Below are 13382 nucleotides of genomic sequence, written 5' to 3'. Positions count from 1 at the left end.
AAACCAATCATGCAATCCACCAAACTCTAATTCGAACTTTAATAATTTGATTATTTTACAGTAATCTCTAAAAATCAGTTCTTAAATTACTAAGATTTTGAATAAATTTGAATTTTAAGTCGCTTTTTCTCCTATAAATAAACTAAATTTCACCAACCTTAAAGAATCAATTGCTGATATTAATAGCTGGGATATTCATCAAATTTTAAGTCAGTGTGGTTTAACGTATATGGGTCATTCTCACAAAAACAGTCATTTTCATGTCCCCAGTATATTTTATGTTTGTTTTACAACTTACGAAAAAAAATTTTTCAGGGAAAGTGTCCTTTAGAATGCAAGCTAACAAAAGAATAAAAATAAAATTATCAATTTTTATTTTTTATTAATTTTAGGTAATAAAAATATACCAATATGTCATTCCCTCACTTGTCCCCACTGCTGATTTAAAAAAAGAAAAAAATTGTTTCTGAAATAAAAATTTTTTTTTTACAAATTTGTGTTTTTTATTTGAGAATATTGAAATATAGAATTCAGAAAATAAATTTTAAATTTAATTTCTGATAAAAATATTAACACAGCACTATTTTAAACTTTGTCCCCAGTGTTTCGCGTCATTCCCTCACAACAATGTTCTTATCACCTACAATCATCTTAGAATAAAAATATTTTAATAAAAACTTCAGAAGTTAACAACTGGCATCATAGAACAAAATTGCAGTATGTTTCCATCTTCAACTTAAAGAAGCTTTGCTGTGGAATAAATTTGAATGAATCAAACCAGGTAAAATTTTTTACATTTGTCATTCCCTCATGTCGTTTTTTAGAGTAAAATAAAATACAACTTCATCGAGAAAGTGGATAATTATATGTTGCTTTCTTGTATGAATATAATTGTATGTGATTGACTTCAGAAATTAATAAAGCCTAACTGTTATTTTTAAATTTTATTGAATTCGTCATTCCCTCACTAGTGTATAAAGTGAGGGAATGATTCAAGATGAGTATATTATTAAATTTTTTTTGTTCAATCGTGCCAGCCAATTTTATTTCCCAAACCTGTAAAAACTATTCAATATATAAGATTAAATTATAATAAATATTAGATATACTTAGTATGTTATCATTTTCAAACTTTAGGTAGATGTAACTTAGATAAAAACATGTAATAAATTAAAATATCATTCCCTCACTATTAGTGTCAGTCCCTCACTTTTTAAATAGTGAAAATAATTAATTTACTTATTAATTACTTTGAAAAATAAATTAATAAATTGATTTATTAAACTAATTAATTTATTTATTAAATTAATTAATTAATTATTAATTATTATAAATTAATAATTATAAATTAATTATTTAAAAAATTAATTTATTTAAATATTAAGTATAATTTATAGGATATATACTTTCTTTATAATGCCATTACATATTTCTATTAATATAGAAAGTTTCAGAGCTTTTTATTCACTTTACTTTTTTGGGATTTTATGAACTGAAAAATGACAGTTTTCGTGAGAATGACCCATATAGGACAAACTAAACGGACTCCTAAACTTTCACTTAAAGAACACGAAAGATATGTTTCAAATCACGACATTAACCAATCTTTTATCGCTCAACATGTTTAGAATTCTAACCACAGGTTTGAGATTCCTTCTGCCAAAGTCATTGAACACTGCTCTTTATCTACCAAACTTGATTTTTGGGAATCATTACATGCTTTGAAAACTTCTAATAGTTTAGTTAATGATCTTTCTAGTATATCTTTCTCCCCTATTTAGAAGTGTAATTTAATCTGTTACATCCTGGGGTTTCTACCAAATCCCCTCACACCTCTTTCTTATATCCCTTTTTTATTACCTTGCAGAAATTTGTTCCTTTGTCCTTATTAGTTAAATCATTTTGCACCTGTTTTTCTCTTTACTTCTCTACTATCTTTTGGTGTTTTACGACCCTGAGGAAGATTTTTGTCTAAAGAACCAAAACTATAGTGTGCCCATTTCTGTGTCATTTGTACTTTATTCACATTTCTTTTTTGCTTTAGTCAACTTAGCTTAGTACAAAGTATACCCTATCCTTTTTCGGAAACTCAAGTTAGTTTGCCAACCACATTTTTGTTAACCACCCAGTGACAAAGGAGGATAAATATACACAAGGTGTATTAAAATATAGCTTGTTTGCTTTTCTCATGAGCCATTTATCATCAGATTTACATTGTAGTCACTCTAAATGCTAAGCATATAAAGGCATTTAATAGAAAACATTGTCAGCTATGTTTATTTTCAATTTGATTATACCTGCATGTGGCTAGTGTAATCCACAACACAATACACAGTTAACTCTCCTGTTTTCTGGGAAGATTTAATTTATATATTTAAAGCAGTAACAAAATTTATTCTTTATATTTTAATCTTTCAATAACAAATTTGGTTTAAAACTATTTTGATTACCATTATACATAAATAATTGACACAAATATATTAACCGCTTAACAGCGTCTTATTTCTGGCAAATTGGGTCAAAAAATAAGCATATTTTTGAGAAACAAATGTCAGTTAAAATCGATTATATAAACTCAAATCAAGAGTCAAAACTATTACAATTATTGATTTTATTAAATAATTTCAATTTTTATTTAGAGCAAAAACAATTGCATTTTTACTTAAAGTTGGCCTTTCTACTAAGATAGTGAAAACAAAATTCACTTTTCCCACGTAAAAGAAAAGTGCCAAAACCTTTTGCAATCATACCTCTACTGGACTACCAGAGCCATCTGTTAGAAACATTGTAAACAAAATAAACAAAAAATTCGGGCAATCATTGCAATAGAGTAAAAAAAAATCAGTCCACAAGCGGCGCTTGGGCAAAACAGGGAAGGCCCCTTTTCAAGTACCCGAACGGTGTTCGGTCAAAACTGGGAAGTGGTAAAAAACTTGATAACTTCATGTGACTCTTTCAAGCTAATTATATTTAAAACAGTAACTTCATCCAGTTAAATCTGTGGTATTAAAGACTGGCAAAATAAAATAACTTTGCAAAAGAGATAAGACCAAAGTAAGATATTTCCCTGGATGTTAGTTTTTTCGAAACTTTCACTAACAACCCTTATTTACGTAACCCTTAATTTCACTTTTTAATAAATTTATTATAACTGTAAAAATATGTGTTTATCTTACCATATGATTAACACTAGGGAAAGATGGCCCTTGAGTCAAAAGAATTTCCACTATGTCTGTATTTCCAGACCAAGATGCCAAATGTAAAGGTGTACAGCCTTTATGATCAACAATATTAGCTGAAGCTTCAAAACTGAGTAGTAACTTAACAATTTCACTGAAATAATATAAAGTATAAATAAAAATTCGGGCATTATTTTAGGTAAGCAGACACTAAAAAATTAAATAAGCATGTGCATTATTATAAAAGTCTAAAAAAAAATAACTGTGTAGAAAATCTCAAACCAAGAGAAGCAGAGTGATTTGAAAAGAAAAAAATATTTTTTTCCACATTTAGTCAGCCTGACATATCAAAAATGATCTTTTAAAAACAGCTTGAAAAAAGTATTAAATAAGGTCAGAATTCTTTAAGTCTGTTCATTAAATCAATAATGAATGTTAAGCTATCTTAAATCCAGAAAGAGGATGTAAAAAAAATTATACATAGGATCTTGTAATGGATTGCAAGCATTACAAAAAAATATTGCAATTCTTTTTAGAGAAAGGAAAAGAGTTTATTCTGATTGTTAGAAAATGTTCGTAAATTTGACATGTTCAGTAAACATACATCCTGATATGGGACTGTATTTCATATAGTGATCAGGCAATTATAGCTGTTACGCAACTACAATCGCCAAAGCATCACATGAATTCTGAACTTTAAATTTAAAAAAAAAAAAAACATGTAGAGGTTTGCCGTGGGTAGCTATGAGCTATACTAGAGGTGCACAACTTGTGGCCGGATAACTTCCAATGAGTGGCCCGTGGCAACATCTAAAAAGAATAAAAAAATTATATCCTTTTTTTTAAGGACAAAAAATCGGTAATTTGAAATTGCGCATTCAATTTTTTGACGTTCTTACATTTAATCAATGTATTTTTTCAATCCCTCTTTTTCATGGTTTTATAGGTTAGGTTACAGATTTATACATAGTTTAAAAGATTCCAATATTTTTAATATGATACGATATTATTATGATAGGCAAATTTCAAATTTTAGTTATCACTTTTGACGTTCTTCAAGTGCTCGTATATCCCCCTAAATAATGACTTTTTTATAATTTTTTGATAATTATTGCTATGGATTTCTACGTAGTTTCAAAACTCTTGATTTTTTAAATATGTTTCAACAAGGGCGCCGGCAGAATAATATAAAAGGGGGGTGCAACCCTCAAAAAAAAATATTCTGTTATTACATTTTGTTTTGTTATTACATATACTTTCATCTGTTAATTTTTTTCAAGATACATTTCTTCATTGTTAACAAGATATTTAAAAAAAATTATGAATTTCTTGCACTTGCAAATCTTGCCACGAGAAACTGTATTGATGGAACTGACATAGCTCTGCCTTTGAAACGCAAATAACTACAAACAGTAGTTTCGTATATTAACGTGTTTGTGCACGCTTAACATTGGTATTTTATTGTGTTGATATATTCTATGTATAAAGATCTGCTCTCACCGAATTTCATCACTGAAGCTACAACGTGGTACGAAATGTGGAGTAATAGAGAAAATGCTTAAGAATCCCTCGAATACATCGATTTAGTTATTGAGGCCACACCATTTTATCCAGCTGTAGCGGAGGCAATCAAAATTGGCCAAACTCTTCCAGCTACTACGTGCACTATTGAACGCACATTTAGTACAATGTGACGCATTAAAACATTGAATCGGTCTACAATGTCTCACGAGGGATTAAGTAGTTTGTGCATGCTCAGTGTAGAAAAGAATCAAAGATGACTCAGAATTCATTGAAAAAGTTATAAACAGATTTGGACAGCAAACAAAACAATTACAATTCTTGTTTGATTAAATAATTTAATTTTTATGGATCAATAATTACTAAATTATTTGTTTTTGAATAAAAATATTTTTAATAAAAAAAATTTATTGCAAAATTTTTTTTCTGTATCTTTTTAATTGTTTTTAAAAAAAAAGCCAGGGGGTGCATGTGCACCCTCCTGCTGACGCCCTTGCGTTTCAATGTCTTTAAAGTCTTGAATGGTGTATTTAGATAAACATGTTTTGACATGTTTTATTTGTACAAGTGTGCATCCAGATGACATTTAATCCTTTATTCAACAGTTATTGCCAGGCATTTCCACATGGTTTTTTAAATTTTGATATTTTTAGCATGAAATTATTACGAATTACAAGTATCAAATCGCTCTGTTAGAAAACCACTTTGGACGTGATTTATTCGTGCCAATTTTATCACAAACCCATATTATTTTTTAATCATTATTTCGACAATTATTGCTATGCAGTTTTACAAGGTTTTGAAAGTCTTGATATTTCTAACACGCAATTATGACATGAATTTCAAATTCTGTCATTAAATACATCACCTTTTGACGTGCTTTATTTGTGTCCATTTCATCGAAAATCAAAGAAATTTCTGATAGTTTTTTCGACAGTTATCACTACGCTTTTCTAGGTTATTACAAAAATCCTAACATTTTTAATACTAAATTATTTTAACACAAGAGTCTTAAACCAGGCATTAAAATAATCACTTTGTGACAATAATAAAATTATAAGAGATTTTTTGGCAGTTATTGCTACATTTTTCCATGTAATTTTGAAAGTGCTGATATTTTAAAACAATATTACAACTCTCGAAATTTGATTCTGTTTCAATTTTTTTGTAGCTTAAAAAAAAAAATATTTTTTTAAAATAGTTAAGATTTGTAAAACCTCTTACAATTTATTTAAAATAAATGTTTCAATGTTGAAATATATTCCCTACTGTTATCTTATTATTAATGTTATCTTGGTATCTTATTTTGAGCTGTAAGGGTTTTGTTTTAATTTAAATCATTTTAAACCTTCTTTAAATTTAAGTATTTAACTTACATTTATTTTACTCACTTATTTTACTTACTTATTTATTTTCTTAATTTAATTTTACATTCATTCAAGCTTTATATTCATGGAATTTATGTTATAATGGACTTTTGTATTATATAATGAGATAGAAAAAAAACATAACTTACCCATTGTTTTTCTTTATTTCAATTTACCTGAATTTTTTTTTTTTTTTTTTAAATATATATAGATAGATATTTTTAGAATTAAGGAAAAAATGGAGTAAAAGATATTAACATTAGCAGCCACAAATGTATTTCATGTAATTGAGAAGAAAAAAAATTTGATAAATTTTGATCAATATGAACAGGGAGAAATCATCAAAAACTAATTTATTTGTCAAATAGGAGCAGAATACATATGCAAAATGAATTATATTAAGAAATGCCTTACAGTTTCAACACTAAAAAAACTAGTTTTTGCAGTTTCTGTGTTCTCTTCTGATCAGAACATTCTGATCTATATTATTTACAAATAAAAATTAATATTATAAAATACCTCCTGATCAAAACACTCAGTTTTAAAACAACCATTAGCAAAAGTATCAATAAAACTTACGCATGGCCATTCAAACAAGCATGATGTAAAGGGGTATAACCATTGTTATCTTGAACATTAGGACCAGGTCCTCGTCTTAAACTGAAAAATATATGGAATTTTAGTGTCTTTTTTACATGTGAAAAAAAATTTTAAAATGTCTTTTAATTTTATGGAAAAAAAAGAAAAAGAAAGAAAAACATATTTTTTAGTTTAAACTAGATTTTTTTTAGAAAATAATAGGGAGCTGAGCTGTGTTTTCTAAATTTTCTCATGCTCTGGCAGACATTCAAGAATTCTGCCACATTGTAATGATTTCTGGTAGCCAAGTTGCTGTAAAAAAAAGTATTCTTTGCATTAAAGTACAATTGTAATGATTTATTAGATTCATTTCTTTTTTTAAGAATGAGCAAAATAAATCAACTGTGAATGAAATAAAATTAGCATTTTCAGTACAAGCTGATAATTATATTTGTTTTAATAAAAATTTCCGATAAAAATCTAAAACTCAAAAACATGGATAAGTATGCATAAGTATGCTCAAATGCATGGATGACTTAGACATTTAGTAAAATTGTCAAAGTCTTAGCGGATCTAAAACTTTAGCAAAGCTAGAGCATCAGAACTTTCTTGGGTCCGAGTCCCTGGTAAATAATATTTTAAGCCTCAAATTAAAAGTAATCAAACCATTTAAAAGTATTTCATAGAATTTAATTAAACTATTAATTAATGTCATCCTTCAATAAGCATTTAAAAAATATATAGTTTTATTCTATAAATAAGATAACATAATAAAAAAGAAGAACTAAACATTTTAAATATACCTTACAATTCCACTTAACATGCAAATAAACACTCAACATCTAAATTTAATTTCAGTAATGCAAGCATCATTTCCTCCTTGCTTGTCTTTAGTATAAAAATGTAATATTTCAGCATTATTTACATTAACCCCTAGAGGACCGGCAAATGGGGAAAGAAGTGCTTCCCCAGGACAGCAAGTTTAGAGTGAATACAAGGGTACCCTATTAAAATCATGGCCTTTAGAGTAAAAAAAGGCTCATTTCATAAATGATACCGTGTAGGGATAATCACACGATCACATGTATGTGATCAAGGTCCTGAAAAGATTAATAATATCATTATTTAGCAGATATAATTTATAACATTGATATTAATAAAATTTTACAATACAAAAAAAATTTTTTTAATCTGAATCAATAATTTTAAAATGAAATTTTAAAGGCAATTTATTCTTTTCAATTAAACCTTGGAAATGAATTTTTTTCACTTAACTTATGTTTGAAAATAACAGAATGATGAAATGGAATAAATACTACATTTATATAGATTACATATATAATATTTTAGTATTGAAAGAATGTTTGAATACAAATGGTTAAACAATAAATAAAGAATAAAATAACTTTTTTTTGCATTTGTTTTAACATAATTACTTTCAGTTTAACACTATACTGATCAACATAATGTAGCATTAAATAATATAAAATACAATGAAAATATTTTTAAAAATTTCTGAATATTTTTAAAAATGTCTTGTTAATACGTTAAATGCTTTTGAAAATATTACAATATCTATTTCCAATACAGTCTTAAATTTGTCAATATTTTCTTCCTCTTATCTAACTGATTATTTCTCTCCCTTATCATTTCTCCTTCCCTGATTATTTCTATCCCTCCAAAACTGGAGGAAAATTGTATCACAATTGTTTGAAAGAAAGATTCTGTGGAGTATACTTGGTGGTGTAAATGAAAACAATAACTGGAGGAGATTTAACTTTTTACAAGATTTATAAACAACCTGATATTATTAAATACATAAAAATAAATAGAATGAATTCACCCATGTGATTCGAATGAGTGATGACAATATAAAAAAAAAAAGATATTGCTTTTTAGACCCACTACGGGGTGTCAAACTCGCGGCCCGCGAGCCGCATGCGCCCCATATGAACATTTTTGCGACCCAGTCAATAGATCCAAGGCAAAGTAAAAATAAAATAGAAATGTGAATTAGAAAGGAAACTAGCATATGAAATTATAATATACTTTATTTATAAACTATACGGATTATTTTAAATTGTACACGAAAATGTCAAATTCTAATAAGCTTGCGGCACCTGCCATTCCAGGGATACTGCATCTTATCAAAAATACGCAAAAAAAAATTTCAAATCTTAGAACAGAATTTGAAACAAGGTTTAAAGATTTTAATTCTTTGGAAGATAAATTTTGTTTGTTTTCTTCGATTTTCTTAATAAATATAGACTCAGTACCCATTAATATGCAAATGGAAGTCATTGAGATTCAGTGCTACTCAAATTTGAAGACAAAGTTCATTGAAGTGGGTGTGCCTGAATTTTACAAATATTTACCGTCAAGGTTTGAAAATACTCGAAAATTCGCATATGAAATTATTTCTATGCTTGGAAGTACTTATCAGTGTGAGCAATTTTTTTCTGTTATGAATAAAAATAAATCTCCTGTCCGAGACCATATTAATAGCTCTCGTTGGGTCAATTTTGAAAGTAGTCTCGGCCAATAAAATTTCTTCAAAAATAGGAAAGATAGTAGCAGAGAAGAGATGTCAAATATCAAACAATAATTTTACTTTATATATGCTTATTACAATGTACTATTCAAAATAAAAATATTTGTTTCCGTAAACACTGATTTTTTTTTAAATTTTTTTTTTGCGGCCCATTTAAAGTTAAGCATTGTTTATTTGGCCCAAGTTTGCTTTTGAGTTTGACACCCCTGCACTACAACAAGAAAGCGGGGAAGGCCGCAGTTGTGATGGGCTGATTCAGTGGCATTATTGAATAGAATTGGAGATCAAAAATAAATCAGAAGTTGTTATTCAGAAATCTTCAGAGGAAGGCATTGACCCACAGTGGGCTGTCTGGCCAACTATGATGATGATGATCAATCATTCCTTCTGCACAATGACAAATCTAAAATAAACACCACAGTGGCAAATATTACTTATTATCGATGATGTTCGCAAGAAAAAAAAAGAAAATTCAGGGTAAAGCAGTTTTTTTTAACAGTGAAATTCTAAAACAAGTGGTCAAGCATTTGAAATAGTATAATCTTTTTTTTCACGGAGTTTTTATAATTCAGTTGTTATAACAAACAAAAATAATTCCTCTTTTAAAGCATTTATTGTGAGCAATTCAAAGGGGTTTTCTGCTTTGGTTGATAACCAAAAGAAAAAAATTAACCAATGTCATGTTAGTAGATATAAAACTCCAAAATCAAATAAATAATGTTGTTTATGATAAGTCATTTCAGAATAGATTTGTTTTTCACTAGCACCGGATACATGGCAATTTTGCCAACCACTGCTCACCAACCAATTTTGGTGCATTTTTACTGGTTCTGCTTTCACCACATGCCGTAAACGGAATCAAATATTGCAACCCTTTTGAATACAAAATCCACTTGTTTTTCAGTCATTTTTTGATCTATAACATGCATTTCATAAATAACTGCAGATCTATATTAAATAATAGTCTTCAGGCAACTGTTTTGCAATGCCTACTCTTGATGCGAAAATGGAATCAAATATTGCAACCCTATGAAATTCAAAGTTCACTTGCATTATAATCCATTTTAAGCAATAATATGATTAATAATAACTAAAAAAGTCATAAATGATTGATAGAAACATAAAGAAAAATCAAAAAGTGAAAGAAACAGCTTTTGCAACAATGTATATAAACATTTCGCTTAGTTGAATTCTGTCCAATTAATTTCTAATTACAATATGGATTCAGTTTTGAAATTTATTGGTTCAACTGCAGCGACTCTTGAATCTAGTTGCTCGTTTGTCCCGTAAGAAATAATCCCGTTGGTTTTGTTTCTTTTTAAATTTTGCCAGCTTAAAATCTATTAGGTGCTTTGGTTGTAGTAGGAGCAACATGATACAAAATATCCCATCTGAGGGAGGTATCAAGAGAAAACACATAGAGTTTGTCCTCTTTTTTAATATTTATTATTTTTTTCAGTTTATCAAGCACCACTGCCAGGTTGGGGATACTTTCGTAATGTGATCTGTTGCGCCAACTATAATCACCAAGGTGCCAAATAGATTTCAAACTTGCAATTTTTTTTAAAAAAAACATATAGATGTTTGATCGGGGGTGGTTACGTGTTATACCTTTCGAGTTAGTCTCTTTCTGTGATGTTTTTTTGAGTTTCTCCCATGCCTCTGCCCGGAAGTTGCCAAGACTTGGCGATTATTCTGCCACTGATCTCGATACGGAAATCTCCCCGCCAGGTTTTATTTTGGAGAAGATGTGAAAAAGGATATCTTTCTGTGGAGTTTGACCTGGAGTATCAACATCCAGAACTATCCCCCCACTAGTTTAATATTAAAAAAAAAATTCTACATCAACATTATATCAAAGAAAAAGCATTGAGATATGCGAATACTTAATGTTAGTGACCAGTATATTTTATTTTTTTTAATTGCTCGGGAAGTTGCTTTCTACAAATATTAAAATTACCTTGCAAGTGGTCCTGTTTTTTTAGCTCGCTGATTTAATATACGCTCCACAACAGCTAAATTGCCACATCTAGCAGCCTCCAAAAGTTCCTGGTCTTTTCCCATCTCCAGTTTAAATCTTTTTACCACTTATTGCACAATTCATTTCAGGTTTCAATGTTATTACTTTGATTTATAAATCAAAAAATGACACATAACTACACACGAAAATAAAAAAAATATAAATAAGTCAATAAACAGTTTATATTACATAATGTCTTTAATTTCGAGACAATTAAGTAGAAATAAATTAAACCGAAATTGAATTATCTAAAATAACTTTATTTTGCGACATCATAACCTAGAGATAAAAAAGAGCAGAGGAGGAGGTACCACTTAGGCTTTGAAAACGCATGCTATTTTGAAATAGAGAAGCCTGCTTCTAATGATGTTGCCATCTAGTGACAATTATAGTTATAAAAGATTATTGTTTCCCTTTAACGAGTATTGTATATGAAACTCACATTCATCTTTAGAATAGTTTATTTTTCTTTTCTTTTTTATAAAAAGAAAAACTATTCTAATGACGATGTTATTCTAAAACTATTCTACTGATGAACTATTAAAAAAAAAAAAAACTACTATACTTTCTTCTTAAGTATACTTATATATAAATGCATGCTAAGGGAAAGACTTTTTATTTTAAGAATTTTTCTTACATAAAAATAAATTATTTGTGGTTTGCAAAATAAGTCTTACTTACACTTCTTTCTGTGAGCATTAGCAAGGATTTTAATCAAAGCAAAAAGTTGAAAATATGAAAACAAAATTTTATGTCTCAATTAAAAAATTAATGATTTTTGCATCATTAAGCGTTTTTCAAATTATTTTTCATTTTATTAAAAAAATGAAATAAACAACAGTTGTTAATGCAAAGTTAAAAGACATAATACGTCCTAAATAATATAGATATACAAGTGTTTTGCTGAAAGATATTTTATAATTTTTTTTATAAAAGAGAGAGTTCATTCAAGAATCTAAGGTATTTTTTCAACAAAAAAAACTATATAAATTTGCAATGAAAAACATAAATAAAAAAAGCGTTAAATACTTATAAGTTTAAAATATACTTAGAAAGATTGTACGAAATAAGTTTTCCCGTGTCAATGATGAGGATCGCTCCCCCGATCTCTTGGTCAGTAGGCTCAATTTTCATTAACTTTAAATTTATTTTATTGTTCTAAAAAAAAAAATATTTGCATTGTATTTTTAGAAAGTGATATTAAAGATACATCTTAAAATATTCAGATCGAATATTTCTTACTTATTTTTTAATTGAAGAAATTAAGCAATGGGAGTCTTTGATTACCATTTTAAGAATAGGAAAATGCCCTAAAAAGTAAGCCTGTTTCTAAGACTAGCGCCAAAAGTGGAGTTTATAAATGGCGTGTCACTTTTCGGAACTATTTCGGCGTGAGTGGTTTGTTTTGTAATATATCTCTGCCTAAAGAAATCAAAACCATCATAACATCAAATAGTAAACGAAACGTTACGGTTACACATTTAATTAGGCAAAGAAGAGGAAGGAGGAAAAGACTAATGCAATTTTTAAAACGGAAAAACACTATATATTTTCTGTGGCAACTCATATCAAACATCGTTTCCCCAGCAACAACAACAACAAATATAATTTATTTGCCCAGTATTGGCGATCGAAATGGGCTGCAGGTGGCGTAGAGCAGAACTCTTTTCCTATGGCAACACTTCACATGCTTTCCCCATTAGCGTGTGGAAAGTCATAGAGGAAGGAAGTACGTTAGTTTCTCTCTTGATTTTCATATAGATTAAAATCTTTTACCTTGAAAAACTATATAGAACTGAAAACTACATTAAACAGTTCTAAAGAAAAGTATCACGGAAATTTTAGAAAATATTTTTATTAAGTAAAAAGGAAAAATATTAAGAAAAGGGAAAATATCGTAGTACATTCCTATATAACTGAAAAGAGGAGGAGAGGGAAGGGAGAAGGGCTAAAGGCATGAAACCGGTCTCTCCCCAGATGGCGTATTCGAGTGTTGCGATCGCGAATGTATTTACAAGTGTAAAACATAAAAATACAATATATTTTGTCAAAATAAATTTGGGGGCAGGGATAGCCTAGCTGATAGGGCGTTTGACCTATTTTCTAGGGGTCGTGAGTTCGATCTCCAATGGCCGAAGACAATGGCCCCGCATACGAAATGATTG

At 28.7% G+C, this 13382-nt stretch overlaps 1 protein-coding gene across 3 annotated transcripts in view; it reads right to left on the bottom strand.

Moving 5' to 3' along the window:
• Nucleotides 1-11520, bottom strand: part of LOC107456879 (ankyrin repeat and SAM domain-containing protein 1A) — a 151962-nt gene extending 140442 nt beyond the window's left edge. For 2 of the 3 annotated variants that reach the window (XM_087156182.1, XM_087156183.1), the window contains exons 1-3: nucleotides 11158-11520; nucleotides 6647-6727; nucleotides 3177-3333 (exon numbers count right to left, since the gene is read on the bottom strand). In XM_087156182.1, coding sequence (XP_087012308.1) covers nucleotides 3177-3333; nucleotides 6647-6727; nucleotides 11158-11261 — 342 coding nt within the window. In that variant the 5' untranslated portion in view covers nucleotides 11262-11520. Of the gene's footprint in view, nucleotides 1-3176; nucleotides 3334-6646; nucleotides 6728-7449; nucleotides 7503-11157 lie in introns of those variants that run through there. The other variant, XM_087156184.1, reaches the window with a different exon arrangement.
• Nucleotides 11521-13382: the final 1862 nt, after the last annotated feature.

This window comes from Parasteatoda tepidariorum, chromosome 12 (assembly GCF_982258835.1).
Source record: "Parasteatoda tepidariorum strain Cologne lab strain chromosome 12, Ptep-v5.0, whole genome shotgun sequence".
In the NCBI taxonomy this organism is placed as follows: Eukaryota; Metazoa; Arthropoda; class Arachnida; order Araneae; family Theridiidae; genus Parasteatoda; species Parasteatoda tepidariorum.
The sequence above is the reverse complement of the archived record's forward strand: the minus strand, read 5'-3'. Positions and strand labels throughout refer to the sequence as shown.